Raw genomic sequence first — 13,513 nt, forward strand, 5'->3', positions numbered from 1 at the left:
AACAATAATTAACTAATTAATGAAAACCATCACTGCATCTTGAATTGGTAAAACAAGCATCTCGTTTTGAACGCACACAATAATTTTGTTGCCAAACTGCTTTCCATTTTGAAGAAAAATTTGTCTTCTAGGAGAATGAAAGCCTAAGACCAGCTCAACACCACCACCTAGTGGTGAGAGGTATACACAGTACTTCTCTCGAAACCCATCAGACCCATTTGCCTTTTCTACCCAAACTGCTAAGGCAAAAGTAGGTCCTGAGAGACAGTAACAATGTAAAATAATAATGGAAAAGGAACACTGAAAGTTCAAATGTCAGTTAAAAGCTTTATTGAATAAAAATGTTTCAGAGTAAGCAAGACTGTAAGAAAGCAGAATATTTTTACATCTCTAAAAAATATCAGAGCTAAATCTCCAAAAATGCAGTATAAAGTAAAGCCTATAGCTTAAAACACCTCTCTCCCCACAAAATACAATTTGGAATATCAATTATGTACAAAAAAATGTACTCAAGTTTATATTGTTCCAAAACCTTTATACTAGAAAATCATCTCTCAAAAAAGGCCTATAATTGGTTTAATTGCACCCTAGGAATACTGTCTGCCATAAAAATCTATACATTTCAGAACTTATAAGTATTAAAAAACTAATGTCCCAGAAAGGGGATATCAGAAGTAGAATTACAGGGGTTGGGGGGTCTGAGCTCAAGTGGTTTAAGGCATCTTTTCTTTTTTCTGTTATTCCTCCTTTAAACTCATCACTTTGCTCTAATATGCAACATGGCAAATATAAAAGATCTTGTAAAAATATTGCAGCTTTCAGTAAATTATGAGAAGCACAGAGACCACCAGAGAAGAAAGCAATCATTTGGGGTGTGGTCATACTCATTGGCAAATACCATAGCTTATTTGGGACACAGTGAATTCCTCCAAGCACCAAGGGTGCTCAAAAGGTACTCTGAAAAGATGGTTGTGCTGTATCTCAATACTTTAGTTCAGGATGTGGTCTAGAAAGCAGGATGCAATAAACCCCCTTATGTATCAGAGTAAGCGATAAATCCCCCATATACATCAGTGTAAGAAAATTAACCTAATTAAAAAAAAAAAAAGACTAAATATTTAATCTCTTAGCAGAGGAATACTAAACAATAAATTGGTATTCATGTAAAAATATGCAAACTGTGCCCTTTATACTAAAGTGCATTCAGTTATAATGTTTAGGCCCCTAAATCCCTTCTGCTTATTCCATAATTGAAGTTTTAGTGGAACAGTGCACTACTAATCATCTCCATTTTCATATTGTCTTTCGGGAATACAGTGAAATCTGGACCTTATCAGTTGGAGTATCCCCCCACCCCCTACTCCGCCATACACACTCCCACCCCCAAAAGACCTTAAAGCAGTTGTGTATATCATCATTGCTAAAATAGAGGATTTAAGTGATGTTATCTCTAGCATTTAGAGTTGGTTCACTTAAGCTGCAGTATGGGATTTTTTTTTTTTTTTGAAGCAGGAACTCTCTTCCAAAGTTACTTCCACGTAAATTTCAGTTCATGCTAAGACAGCTGTTTATGTGTATCACTTTGATAAGGGCAGTGGCTCAATGACACATAAATGTAAGGCCCAACATCATTGCAATTTGTTATTCTTCATCTTCATCCTCATCATAGTACCGATTTCTCTTTATCTGTTCTTCGACAGACAGCTCTTCGACTACCTCTTCCTCCCAGAATCCCACATCCTGGGATTTCTGAGTTTGAGTAGTGAATTCTTTAGTGGAGGGGTTGTCTGTATAGCTAGACCAGGTTTTTGCCTTGGGTTCTAGTGGAGACTGCTTTTTGAGAAGGTTTTTATCACTTTCATCTAAGTTTGCACCATTCTCTATAAGATTTTCACTCCCCATTCCAAAACTAGGACTCTCCCTGCTTCTCCGCCCAGCCTCCCCTCCTTTCGATCCCTTGTTGGGCCAGGTGGTTTTCCCCACACTCTCATTCTTCTCAGAGGCGTTGGCATTTTCCATGTGTCTCCTTTCTGCTGCTACACCTCCTGCATACTCCTCGCTTTGCTCTGACATGCTCCAGCCCTTCCTGATAGGCGGGTTTAAAGCTTTTGGGCTCTTGACTGAAGAGGTTCGAAATGAAGCTGCTACGGTGAATGGGCGGCTTCTCTCCTTCAGAGAAGAAGATCGTCTTAGCTTCTTCAGATCCAGGTCTACATCCTCAGGAGCTTCAGGCTTGCTAATATCATCCTCAGGAGGCCACTTAGGCTTCAATACTTTGATCCCTTCTTCCAAGGCACTTCCTGAACTGCCAAGCTCAGTGGGGGGTGGCCAGGCGATCCTCAGCTTCTTGGTTTCAGCTGGCTTGTCTTCCTTCTCCAGCGGGCAGGAGGCCTTGGCTTCCATACTCGCAGTTAGCACACCCACTTTCTCAATGGGGGCATTTTCTACCCCTGGGCTCTGAAGGGTCTCCGCTGCACTTGGCAGCTGGACTGGTCTCTCCAATGTCTCTTCATTTTCATTTTTGCTTGCCCACAGATCCTTGTGTGGTCTGTGTCCAAAGCCTTCATCATAGTTACCTTTAGATTTAAAGAGTTGATTGAAGTGAGGCTTGCAATAGATTCTCCCATGTAAAGAGGCATAAGTTCCTAGACTGTTGTTTAAAAAAAAAAAAAAAAAAAGAGCATAAAGTTAACAAATCTGTATACTTTTATTTATACCAGTAGCCTGAAACCTGGCAACTCCAGTATTTCCAGAAGATGCAAAGTGAGAAAAATATCTTTAAAAGCACTTCAGGGACTTCCCTGGTGGTCCCATGGCTAAGACTCTGCCCTCCAAGGCAGGGGGCTCAGGTTCGATCCCTGGTCAGGGAACAAAATCTCATAACTAAAGACCTCATGCACTGCAACTAAGACCCAGTGCAGCCAAATAAATAAATTTTTTAAAAAAGCACATCATCAGTCACCGAGGATGCTCCACCCCCTTTTAAACATGTTGGTTTGTATTATCCTTATTAAAAAATGCTCATTTCTAGGCCTGAAACTTCAAAAGACATTCTTCCACTTGGTGCATGCTCCCATTTTCAAGTGATTTCACTTCCCTCTGTCAAAACTGTTAAAAAAAATTACTTCCAAGAAGTCTTCCCTAGGTAATTCCACCTAACTCTGATCATTCTATTTCCTAAGTATTTATAACACGTAACTATTTTTAATGATATTTTTTTGTAAAAAGTTCAATCATTTTCCTCCTAGCTTCCCATTTGTGTTAGAATTTAAAAGCAGGAATGGGTATAATGCTCTGCCAATGGCTGGCACTCAGTAGATGCCAGTGACTGAATAAAAGAAAGCTACGGTTAACAGGAGAACCGCAAGCAACAGCCAGAAGTTGGTCTACCCTAACGTCAGTGCTGGACAGGCCTTTAGGACATCTGGTGTCTCTCAAAGGGTAACACAGTTTATAGGAGGGGTAGAAAAACAACAGCATTTCCACAGGAGAAACATAAAAATTCAAAAATTTAGAAGAATGTGCTCTGGAGAAAAAAATACAGTGGGCGGAAAAAGAACCACTGAGTGGAAGTTACAGACGCACATTTTGGCTCAACAGAAGGGAAAGTTGTCGAGCTAGCACTAACACCAGAACTAGCTGAAGTGGGGTATTAACCCACTCAGAAGTGCCACACAGGTGCCAGGACATCTTTCAGCAGGATGGTGGAAGGGATGCCTGCTCTGGAAGGAAGGCTGGAAGAAATGACATCCTGGTTACTTCCTCCTCCAATATGAATACAATGAGGTCATATGGAATATTTCCACAATTTGCCACATTTATATCCATACTTTGAGTCACTAAGAAGAAATGATACATCATTCTTTTCTCAGAAAACGAAGCAATATACAGAAAAATACAGGTTCTTCAGGATCTACTGTGTTTGCTGTTTTTGCCATTTATACAGTACTTGGGATAACCTGAAGGGCTTCAACAAGTATCCTCCTGAGATTTCTTAACTGTATGATTCTTGATACCAAGGGAAAACATTCTGCTAAATTAGGTCACCAGCAACCTGCATTATTAAAGCTTTAGTCCTAACGTGTAAATTAATGTCAATGTACCAAGAAGTTCTAAACACCATTATCATTTACCATAATAAAATGCTTGTAATTAAAGGGTACTTTTCACTTTCTTCAAAGATCCTCAACAGCACACACAATTTTTTTTAATCACCCTCCCAACTTTATTAAAGAAAAAGTGATGATTGTAAATCTCTAGAACATAGTCAATTTTCTGGGATATGTCCCTCAAAAACATGACATCTCTAAACACATGCCAAAGCATCCATGGTTCTCAACTGTACTAAGTAGGTGAGAAGCTGAAATCCTAAAATGTTCATCTTCCAACTTTATCAGTCTGTAGTCTGTCTTTCGGAGTAGGCAATGGCACCCCACTCCAGAATTCTTGCCTGGAGAATCCCAGGGATGGGGGAGCCTGGTGGGCTGCCGTCTATGGCGTCGCACAGAGTCGGACACGACTGAAGTGACTTAGCAGTAGCAGCAGCAGCAGTCTTTAGATCAGTGATAATCATATGAACAGCTACTATGACAGCTCTCTGAGCTCTTCTATAACAGCAGATACTATTAGCACCACAGACTTTAGTATTCCAAGTGTTCTAAAAACCAAAGACTCCCTCTGGAGGTCCAACCACACCTCCAGAGATGGCTAGTTTGGTCTGGCTTACCTAAGCTTGCTGTTGCAATAGGAACAACGGAAGCAGCTGATGTGAAACACCTGCTGGTTGGCCAAGAGACGCTCCATCGAGTAGACTGTTTTCTGACATTCCACGCAGGTCTCTCTTGCGGGTGCCTGAAACTTCTAGGAAAAGGTAAAGGACAACTTCAGCTAGCTAAGGCAGCGAGAAGTTAGTACTCTGCTGAGGTGGGCCCCGGGATTTACTTTGTTATCTGTGGGCTCCCTTACCTGGTCTGTCAATTCTCAGAGGAACACTAAGCCTGCTATAGTTCTATCAGTTGACTCTTTAAAGCCTTAGGCTCTCCGGAATTCCTTACCCAGACTGTCTGGCTGCTCTAAGTGCAGCAGCCACTGAGGATGAGTGGATCTAGGGCCGGATTGCAGAGCAAGGCTTAGACCAACCACCACACACACATGAGTGCACACAAGATGGTTCTGCAGACAGGAAATTAGGAGAAAATGTCATCACACACAGAAGAAAGACAATTGTTTAAGTGCTAAATAGAAGCAGGACAGACTTGTTAAAGAACAGTTTCTGAAGGGGTTAACTTTCAAGGAGAGAAAGAGCATTTGGCTTTGGGAAGTAGGAAAAGGCACTGGTTTTTAAAAATTTATTTACTTAAAAAAAGTGTACTTTATTTACAATGTTGTGCCAATCTCTGCCATATAGCAAACTCAGTTATATACACATAGACATTTCTTTTTTGTATATATTTGGAAAAGATACTTGGATAAAGCAACTCTCAGTCCCTTCTGCTTATAATCTTGACTTACTCGATCCACTAGACATATTTTTAAATAAAGCAAAATGGACACATAAAATGGAACATTTTAAAAGAGACACAAACTATTTTGTTAGAACAACAGAAAAAAGCGCAGCCCAATAAAACTATAGGTTCCATAATCTTTTTAAAAAACCAAAAGGAGAATAAAACTAATGTACTGGGGCAGGGTGGGAGGAGTCTAATAGGGAACTCATGAACTGTGTGTGTGTCGTGTGGAATACGGGCAGGGTAAGCACAGCTGCTGCTGGTAAACTTAATCCTAAACTACATGAGGGCTTCCCAGGTGGCTCAGTAGGAAAGAATCCACTTGCCAACGAAGGAGATGCGGGCTCGATCCCTAGGTTGGGAAGATCCCCTGGAGAAGGAAGTGGCAACCCACTATAGAATTCTTGCCTGGGAAATCCCATGGACAGAGGAGCCTAGTGGGCTACAGTCCACGCGGTCGCAGAGTCGGACCCTAGTGAGAGACTGAACACACACAAACTGTGTAGTGTATTCTAGCGCTGATGAACACTAGAGTTCCAAAACTGTAAGTCTTACACGATAAGAAGTAGTTGCATGGCCACTAGGGCTGGGGGTAAGAAGTCTCTAGCTTTGTGTGATCCTTGACTTGTCCCAGTAGAAACACCTCAACTATTAATAATAAAGGTAGGAGCAATTTGGTTAAGGTGGTCTGGAAGCTCTCTCAGGCAGGTTGGTGGCCCCTTTGCCACCAGGACCAGGATGGTGGCAAATAATACAACTTAGTCCCAAAGCTCAAGGCCTGAATGGTTAAAGTAAGCCTAAAATAAAACAGCTTAAGATAGAATTTTAATTTAAAAAGTCTGAAAATAGACCCATAAAAAAATTCAGACTGCTGGCTCACTTGCCACATGATTCACAAAGAGGTAAAGCAAAAATAGGAATGGTTGCCAAGCAGATTTCGACAGGAAATGAGAGCAGAAAATGGGCAGAGGAGTAAAGGTTAAGATCCATAAAAGGGAGTTTAATAAAATTGGTGGTAAACTCCCAAATAGCACCAAAGGATTTAAAAATGAGGGGGGGTGTGCTGAGTGTTAACAGCAGGCTCTCCATTCCTAGGGTTCCAATCAAAAAGAAAAACTTAAAGACCACAGCTACAACTCAGTTTACCAAACTGAGGAATTTAAATATGATCAAATGTTACTGTATTGAATGCTGTTGGCAGATATTAGGGCATTATTTGGAGTTCAGAAATGTTTCCTTCTTCTTTTTTTTAATTTTATTGAAGTATAGTTGATTTACAATGCTGTGTTAGTTTCTGGTATACAGCTTAGTGATTCAGTTATATATGTATATTCTTTTCATTTTTTTTTCCATTATGGTTTACTACAGGATATTGAGCATATTTCCCAGTGCTATATGGTAGGATCTTGATGTAGAATTGGTTTGTCTTTATTTCTTTCCTTTTTTTTGGCTGTGCTGCATGGTTTGTGGGATTTTGGTTCCCAGACAGGGATTGAATGCAGGTCTTCAGCAGAGAGAACTTAGTGTCCTAACCACTGGACTGCTAGGAAATTCCCAAATTGTTTTTTCTTATATCGACAATTCTAACTAGACAGGACCTAAGTGGAGATGTCCTTGCATAATTTAATTAGGTTTCTCTAAAAGGACTAGGTCCTTGCCTAGCAAGCAGGAAATATTAAAAGACAGAATAAAATTTGGGTATAATAATACAATTAAAGCCTGTACAAATCACAATTCAGACAATGTAAAAGTAATAGGCCCAATGTATTTACTTATCAGTGAAAATCTTTTTCAGCTCTAGGATGAATGCTGTATTTTTAACACTTAGGAGAATACGTGTTCATTCTGGTTGGTAAAGGCAGAGCAGGAGACAGAACTTTCCCATGGCAGAAGAGGAAATGGGTATTATTCTGCTAAAGGGGATTGGAGGCCTACAGAGCACACGTCTGTTTTACACACACACATGGAAAAATATACAGTAGAAGGGTGCAGCCCAGAATAGAAAGCTGTAAGTTGAGCTCACATTAGGAGGAAAGTGGAAGGCAGGAGCAGAAATTAGGTACCAGGAGCAGGAAGCAGAAGCTGGAAGAGACAAACAGGAACCTTCAGTGAATACAAAGCATTCGGTGTGCCCTGGAGTGCTTTTTACTGCAGCTGAACTGAAGCTCAGATACAGACTCAGATCCAAGAATAAGACCACGTTTTCTTTCTTTACCAAGTAATGCTGCTAATCGCGGTAATATCAGCTCACTCATATCCACCTGAGGTTAGATCAGAGTACCAGCTCAGGAGAGAGAGTTTTCCAAGCCTTCACCCACACAAGGAGTGTTTCATGAACAATTCTTCACTGTCTTCCTACCTCCCACACCTGACTCACATTTGCTCTCTCTTGATTAGAGCCTTCACTCACAAGTGAAAAGGCATTCCTCTCCTTAACATCAAATCAATAAATTGCTAGCTCAAACATCTGACTAACCACAAGCTTCTAACTAGCCAGACCTACCAGATTCCCATTATTCTTATCCCTTTTTCACATACACCCTTTTCAATATTATTTAAGGTTTATGCGGCAGCTGCCCAAGAGCCCCTAAAGTATTATAAAGACAAGAGGAGCCCAACATGGCAATATGCCAAGTCAGAGTGGCTGCGGCTGTGCCTTCCCTTTATTTCCTCTGTCCTGGGCTCTCAGCCACTTTTCTGCAATTGCCCCCGTGTCTATTCAGACAACAGGAAGCATAGTCAGTGCCCAAAAATCTCTACCATTATGGTAGGCCTGGCATACATCCTGCCCATGCCTTCATGGCATGCTCGAACTTGGCACAGCCACATTTGAAACACTGCCAGTAATAGAATGTTAGACATTTTTTAATCTTCATATTTTTTGCAGTTCATAAGATGCTTTGTCATCTTCCCTCCCTCACCATTTTTCACACTAAAGCACCACGATATCAGGTGCCTTATCAAAGCTTGCACAGTCAATAATAACAGAATTAAAATTAAAACTCAGAATTCTTGACTAACAGATCAAGAGAGTATTTTCTAAATTGTCCTGGAATAAATTTCCATAACTAAAGGAAATCCTTTGGGGAAGAGAGCAGATGCTAACCCAATTGAAAATGATTTCACCACTGCATTTTGAATGAACAAGTCTTCACTTTGTTTCAAATTAAAATATGTAGATAATATCTCAGGGATAGTCAGGAGTGAATGAGGTAATATATAAATAATTGATGTCCCTAAACACCGTCATGTCTTTCCCATCTGAGGGATGTTATAGGCCTTCTGTTGATCAGCATCTACTTAAAGCATTTTTTCCAATAAATTTTTATGACTTAATCTACATTATTTTGCTCTCTTGTCTTACATATATTTTTTAGTTCGATGAAGGCCCCAGTTGGGGTATATGTCTGTGTGTGGGCAGCAGCTGGCCATACATGGTAAAGCTAACTAGCCTTTAGACATAGTGAAATCAGAAGAAACTTCTGTACTAATGTCAGTCCTCCATGCCTCAGATAGAACACTATAAAAAGCCTTTCATTTCCTCCTTCCAATTTGTGTAAAATACCTGGGTAATTAAACTGAAACCCCCACCATACAGTAAATGTCTGGGCTGGCTCTGGCTTTAACCCTTCTGCTCGCTCTCCATGAAATTCTTTGTGAAAACATTTTGGAGATACTCACACCTTACATAGGTTACTCTACATGTAGAGGAAACATTAGTGCTCTGAGAAAGCAGTAACGATGTAGGTAGTCAGAAAAGAATCTAGATGCCCTGCTAGCATAATTCTGAAAGATTTGCAAAACAGCATAAAACCTCCATGAAGGAAGGGACAGGTACAAAGGGTACGGCCTCTCATTCAGGCTGCTGTGCTTTCTTTCCACATCCAACAGCAGGACAAGCCTCGGGTCCTGGGGCGGGGCTATCCCAGACCAGTAGATGTTCCTAGGGCCAGTCACATCTCCTTCCTTATCCTCCCTCCAGGAACATTTAGGGAATAACTTTTCAGTGGGAGAACATAAAGCTTAAGAGGCCTCTGGGTCTCTTGAGTTGAAAGGTCTGATCCTTCTCACAGGGTCTACTGAGCTCTAGACCCAGAACACCTATTTTTTGAAGGGAACCTGCTATTTAAACTTCTTTACTGCCAAGTCTCATCAACTGAACTGTCTGGCCAGTGTTCAAAAATAGACAAAATCCTTACTTTAAAAGACTAATATCATCTGTGGGGTTTTTTTGTTTTGTTTTATTTTACCTTATTAAGCTAAAATTTGAAATGGATTGAGTCTTTGCCTTAGATGTCCTATTTTCAATAACAGGCACTACTAGGCAGCATGTTTTCCAGGATGTGGGGGACCCAAAATCTATTCTGAGTGAACACATTTATTCTTAGCTGTATGTAATTTCCCAGTGGAGAAGAAACTTCTCTGTTGCATGGTCTACAGCCACGAGACCAGTTATGTCAGCAGGTTTTCCTGGAAATGCTAAAGTATCTACATACTTGCCTGCAGAATGTAAAGGGAAACTCTGAGGAAGAGAAAAAAAGTAGTCCTTAAATAAAAGTGGAGATGTGATTGGGTACAACCCCGAGCTCTGTGTACACCATAACCATTTAAGCAAACACAGGCGGTCAGGCCAGTTTACTCCAGTCAAAACCTGAGGTGTATGTCTGGTGCAAACTTATTCTAGTGCTGAGTGCCCAGAGCCAAAGAGGCAGGCGTGGTACAGAGGGAGCTTTATCTCCGTCTCCTCTCTCTGGTGTGCCAGGAAGACCTTAGTGAGGTGCATCTCTTTGCACATGGCTCATCAGCTCAGATCCTGGAGTATGAATAAGGAGGGGTCTCAAAGGTCCAACCCAGGACCAGGAGGTCTGGTCTTGTAGCTGAGGGAGGGAAGCAAGACTGGACTGAGAATTCAGACACACTCGAGAACAGATTTTAGTTCTTAGATCAGCTACAGAATCCCCCTAGTCCCTCAGGCACACGGAATCCATGGCCAAGTCAGCTTTGCTGTTCTTGGTCCAGAACCACAACCCAAGGACTCACATCTGGGCAGGATTGCTGCTGGAGAGGAAATTAACCCTGTGGCATTTGCTACTTTGTTGGACTCCAGATACTGGAAAAAAGAAAAGTGCTGATGGCAGCATGAGCAGAGCTTTGAGGCCAGAAGATAGGGTCACGCTAAGGACATGCAGATCCCGTCATGCAGCTCAGTTCTTTCTTCCTAGTTCACTTGCTTTCTCTTGTTACTTTCTTCATTTCTTGTTCCTTTCAATAAATCTTACTTTGCTCATGTCTCTGCTTCCTTTAAAATCTTATGTTTACCATCTTCCCCCACCCCCACCCCACCCTCTTTTTCAATCTAACCTTTAAATCCTGGATTATCCTTACCTCCCTTTGTTTCAAACCCACACCTCTGTCTTCCTCTCTTCATCCTTTCTGTGCACTAGAACTTTCATCAAGAGACCAATCATGCCCACAGTTGAGAGACAGAAACATGGCAGATGCGTGCAGAAGTTGAGGCAGTACAAATCACCTTGAAACTAATTCTACCCACTGAGTTTCTCTTAAATGTTAAAGCCTTTGAAACAAACCTTGGCTACTTAAGAGACCACCACAGGAGGAAGACGCTAAAGAAGTATAGGTATGTTTGGTTATTAATCCAAGTGGTAAATCAGCATGGCATTAGCAAAGCATTCAATAAAAACAAGTCAGGTGAACAGCCTAAAAGAGAGGCTGGATATATATTTTTTTACCTTTGTTTATTTTTATGGGAATATTTACTTGTTCATAGAAAGGGAAAAGACTGCTTTTAAAAATTAGTGAATAAAAGGAGACCATAGATTGAGTAGCCTAGTAAAATTTTCCTAGGGTACAAACATTTTACATATTCCTTAATATCTAGTATTATAACCAAGTGTAAATGTTACTTGAATGCCCATTTGTAGAGCAAATGGACTGGCCAAACCCTGCTGAAATGTACACATTCTTTCTTTAAATGCACTGACTACCAATCATGTTATGGTTAAGTTCTTCAGACCAGGGAGCCACTATCTTTAAGCTAACATTGTACATTCCCATCCAATGGGCTGATTTTAATTTAACAGATTTTTTGTATTGCTCATTTTATAGGTTTTTACTCATTCATAGATTTAAGAATTTGGACTTAACAAGAAAATAAATCGGGTTATTTTCTTTCACTTTGGGTTTTCTTTCAGGAGCTTTCCAGATTCCAGACAGAGAAATATTAATGAGCCCCATCATGCCTGGCTCAAATGCCTAAGAAAACGTGGCAAGATTTTCAAGAAAAGTGACTGGTTCAAGTGTGCTCTTATTTGGCATTTTTGTCCCCAGGAAAGCCACAACAGGTTATAACGAACACAATGATAAAAGGTGCAATGAGCTTTACTAGTAAACCAGTGTCTACAGGCTCCAAGAGAAATCACCATCATACCTTCACTGCTTTGGGAGGAGAACTTTCAGAAAGGCTGGAGGCTCTGGCATCTGGACTTAATGGCTTGGGATGCACAGGCTGCTGGACCTCACTCTTGACCTGGGAGTTACCTGCTTGAGTTACAGAAGGAAGACATTTCATGGTATCTCAAGAGAAGTATCAGAAAAGGTTCTTCCCCAAAGCCAAGTTTAGGCACCTCCACTATCGACAGGTCCTTTCAACATCAGGAAAAACAAAAAACACTGCTTTTCCATTGAAGAATATTCTAATACTAAAAGCTATGCTGTTAGATTCTCTCATAAATTGGGGTGTCAACGCAGAGGGTTTCTCATCCTTTGCCACACGCAGCTGAACCCAAACCACCCTACAGAAGGAAACTTCTGCCCTGTAGCATTTGTCATTTTTAAAGGCTGCTTGTAGGCTTTGATGGCTTTTTGGCAGTTAGCACTCCCAATAACTCCTTCTGGGGTATTCCAACTGAATTTGGGAAAATGGGGGAATGTGTGGACAGAAATTTCAAAACACATGCTCATGTATATGTGTGTATATAATTTGATACCATCTTCTTGGTCAGTCCTACAGCAAATATCCATGGATGAAGATTATGGGAAAAGGCTCCATAAAATTTTTTTCATAGTCATTGACATGTCACTTACATAAGTTAATTTCCTGCCAGTATATTCATTGTGTGGAAAACTCAGAAGAGGCACAGAGAAGTCATTCACGCAGTTACTAAGGAACCATAAAAGAATTCCCTAAAATCTAGAGTTATGTCAACAAAGTATTGAAAGATTAAGGCTTACTTTTCAAAAAAATGTTTTCAAACCTAGTCAAAACTCAGAAAAATTTCTAGTCCAAGCAAAATGATTGCAAATGGAATGTTCTTGGATTCAAGCAGCAAGAGTTTTTCTGAAATTTTAAGGCAGGGTTTACTAGAGATCTGTTTAGCAAATACTTCTGCTTTTCGCTGAGTTTTCAATGTTTAGTGAGTTATTAACCTGAGGAAAAGCTAGAAATCTATATATATTAAAAAACTAATACAGTGAACATCGGAATCAAAAGTGGACACAGTTAATTAAAAAACAAAGATTTATGTCTTTGGGAAAAGAGGCTCAAAATGATTTCAAAGTAGGATGAAAAGGTGATCAAATTCAGCACCAACAGGAAAGATTTAGCCAGAGGGCGGATTATAGTACATATTTATATAGACATAATAAGAAAAGGGTATTTTTAAAAGGTTACTCAAATACCAATTCTTATCCCCTGTAAATGAATAAAGTCCTTTTTGGCCAAACTTCTATTAAAATGAAACTTCAAAATTATGGTTTTTACAGCATTAACCCTGAAAAGGTTTGGTACAAAAGACAGGGTAAGTTCAGTGAGAGAAGCATAAAAAATATTCAGTTTGCCACAAGTTAATCATATTTCATTGAATTTAACATGTTTCTTTGCCATGGGATGTGTGAAAGGTACCCAGTCACCAGTCCTTAAAACCAAGTGAAAGATCTAATCAGCTGCATTACTGGATTTAATATGTTACATATTCTCAGAGCTGACA

The 13,513-nt window shown here is 40.2% G+C and overlaps 1 protein-coding gene across 2 annotated transcripts in view; it reads right to left on the reverse strand.

The window, feature by feature from the left end:
• Positions 1-307: 307 nt before the first annotated feature.
• LIMA1 (LIM domain and actin binding 1) overlaps positions 308-13,513 on the reverse strand; it is a 92,186-nt gene continuing 78,980 nt past the window's right edge. Inside the window, exons 9-11 of one of the 2 annotated variants that reach the window (XM_010857806.1) lie at positions 11,956-12,065; positions 4,727-4,860; positions 308-2,650 (exon numbers count right to left, since the gene is read on the reverse strand). In XM_010857806.1, coding sequence (XP_010856108.1) covers positions 1,642-2,650; positions 4,727-4,860; positions 11,956-12,065 — 1,253 coding nt within the window. In that variant the 3' untranslated portion in view covers positions 308-1,641. Of the gene's footprint in view, positions 2,651-4,726; positions 4,861-11,955; positions 12,069-13,513 lie in introns of both variants that reach the window. The other variant, XM_010857805.1, reaches the window with a different exon arrangement.

This window comes from Bison bison, unplaced genomic scaffold (assembly GCF_000754665.1).
Source record: "Bison bison bison isolate TAMUID 2011002044 unplaced genomic scaffold, Bison_UMD1.0 scf7180017864383, whole genome shotgun sequence".
In the NCBI taxonomy this organism is placed as follows: Eukaryota; Metazoa; Chordata; class Mammalia; order Artiodactyla; family Bovidae; genus Bison; species Bison bison.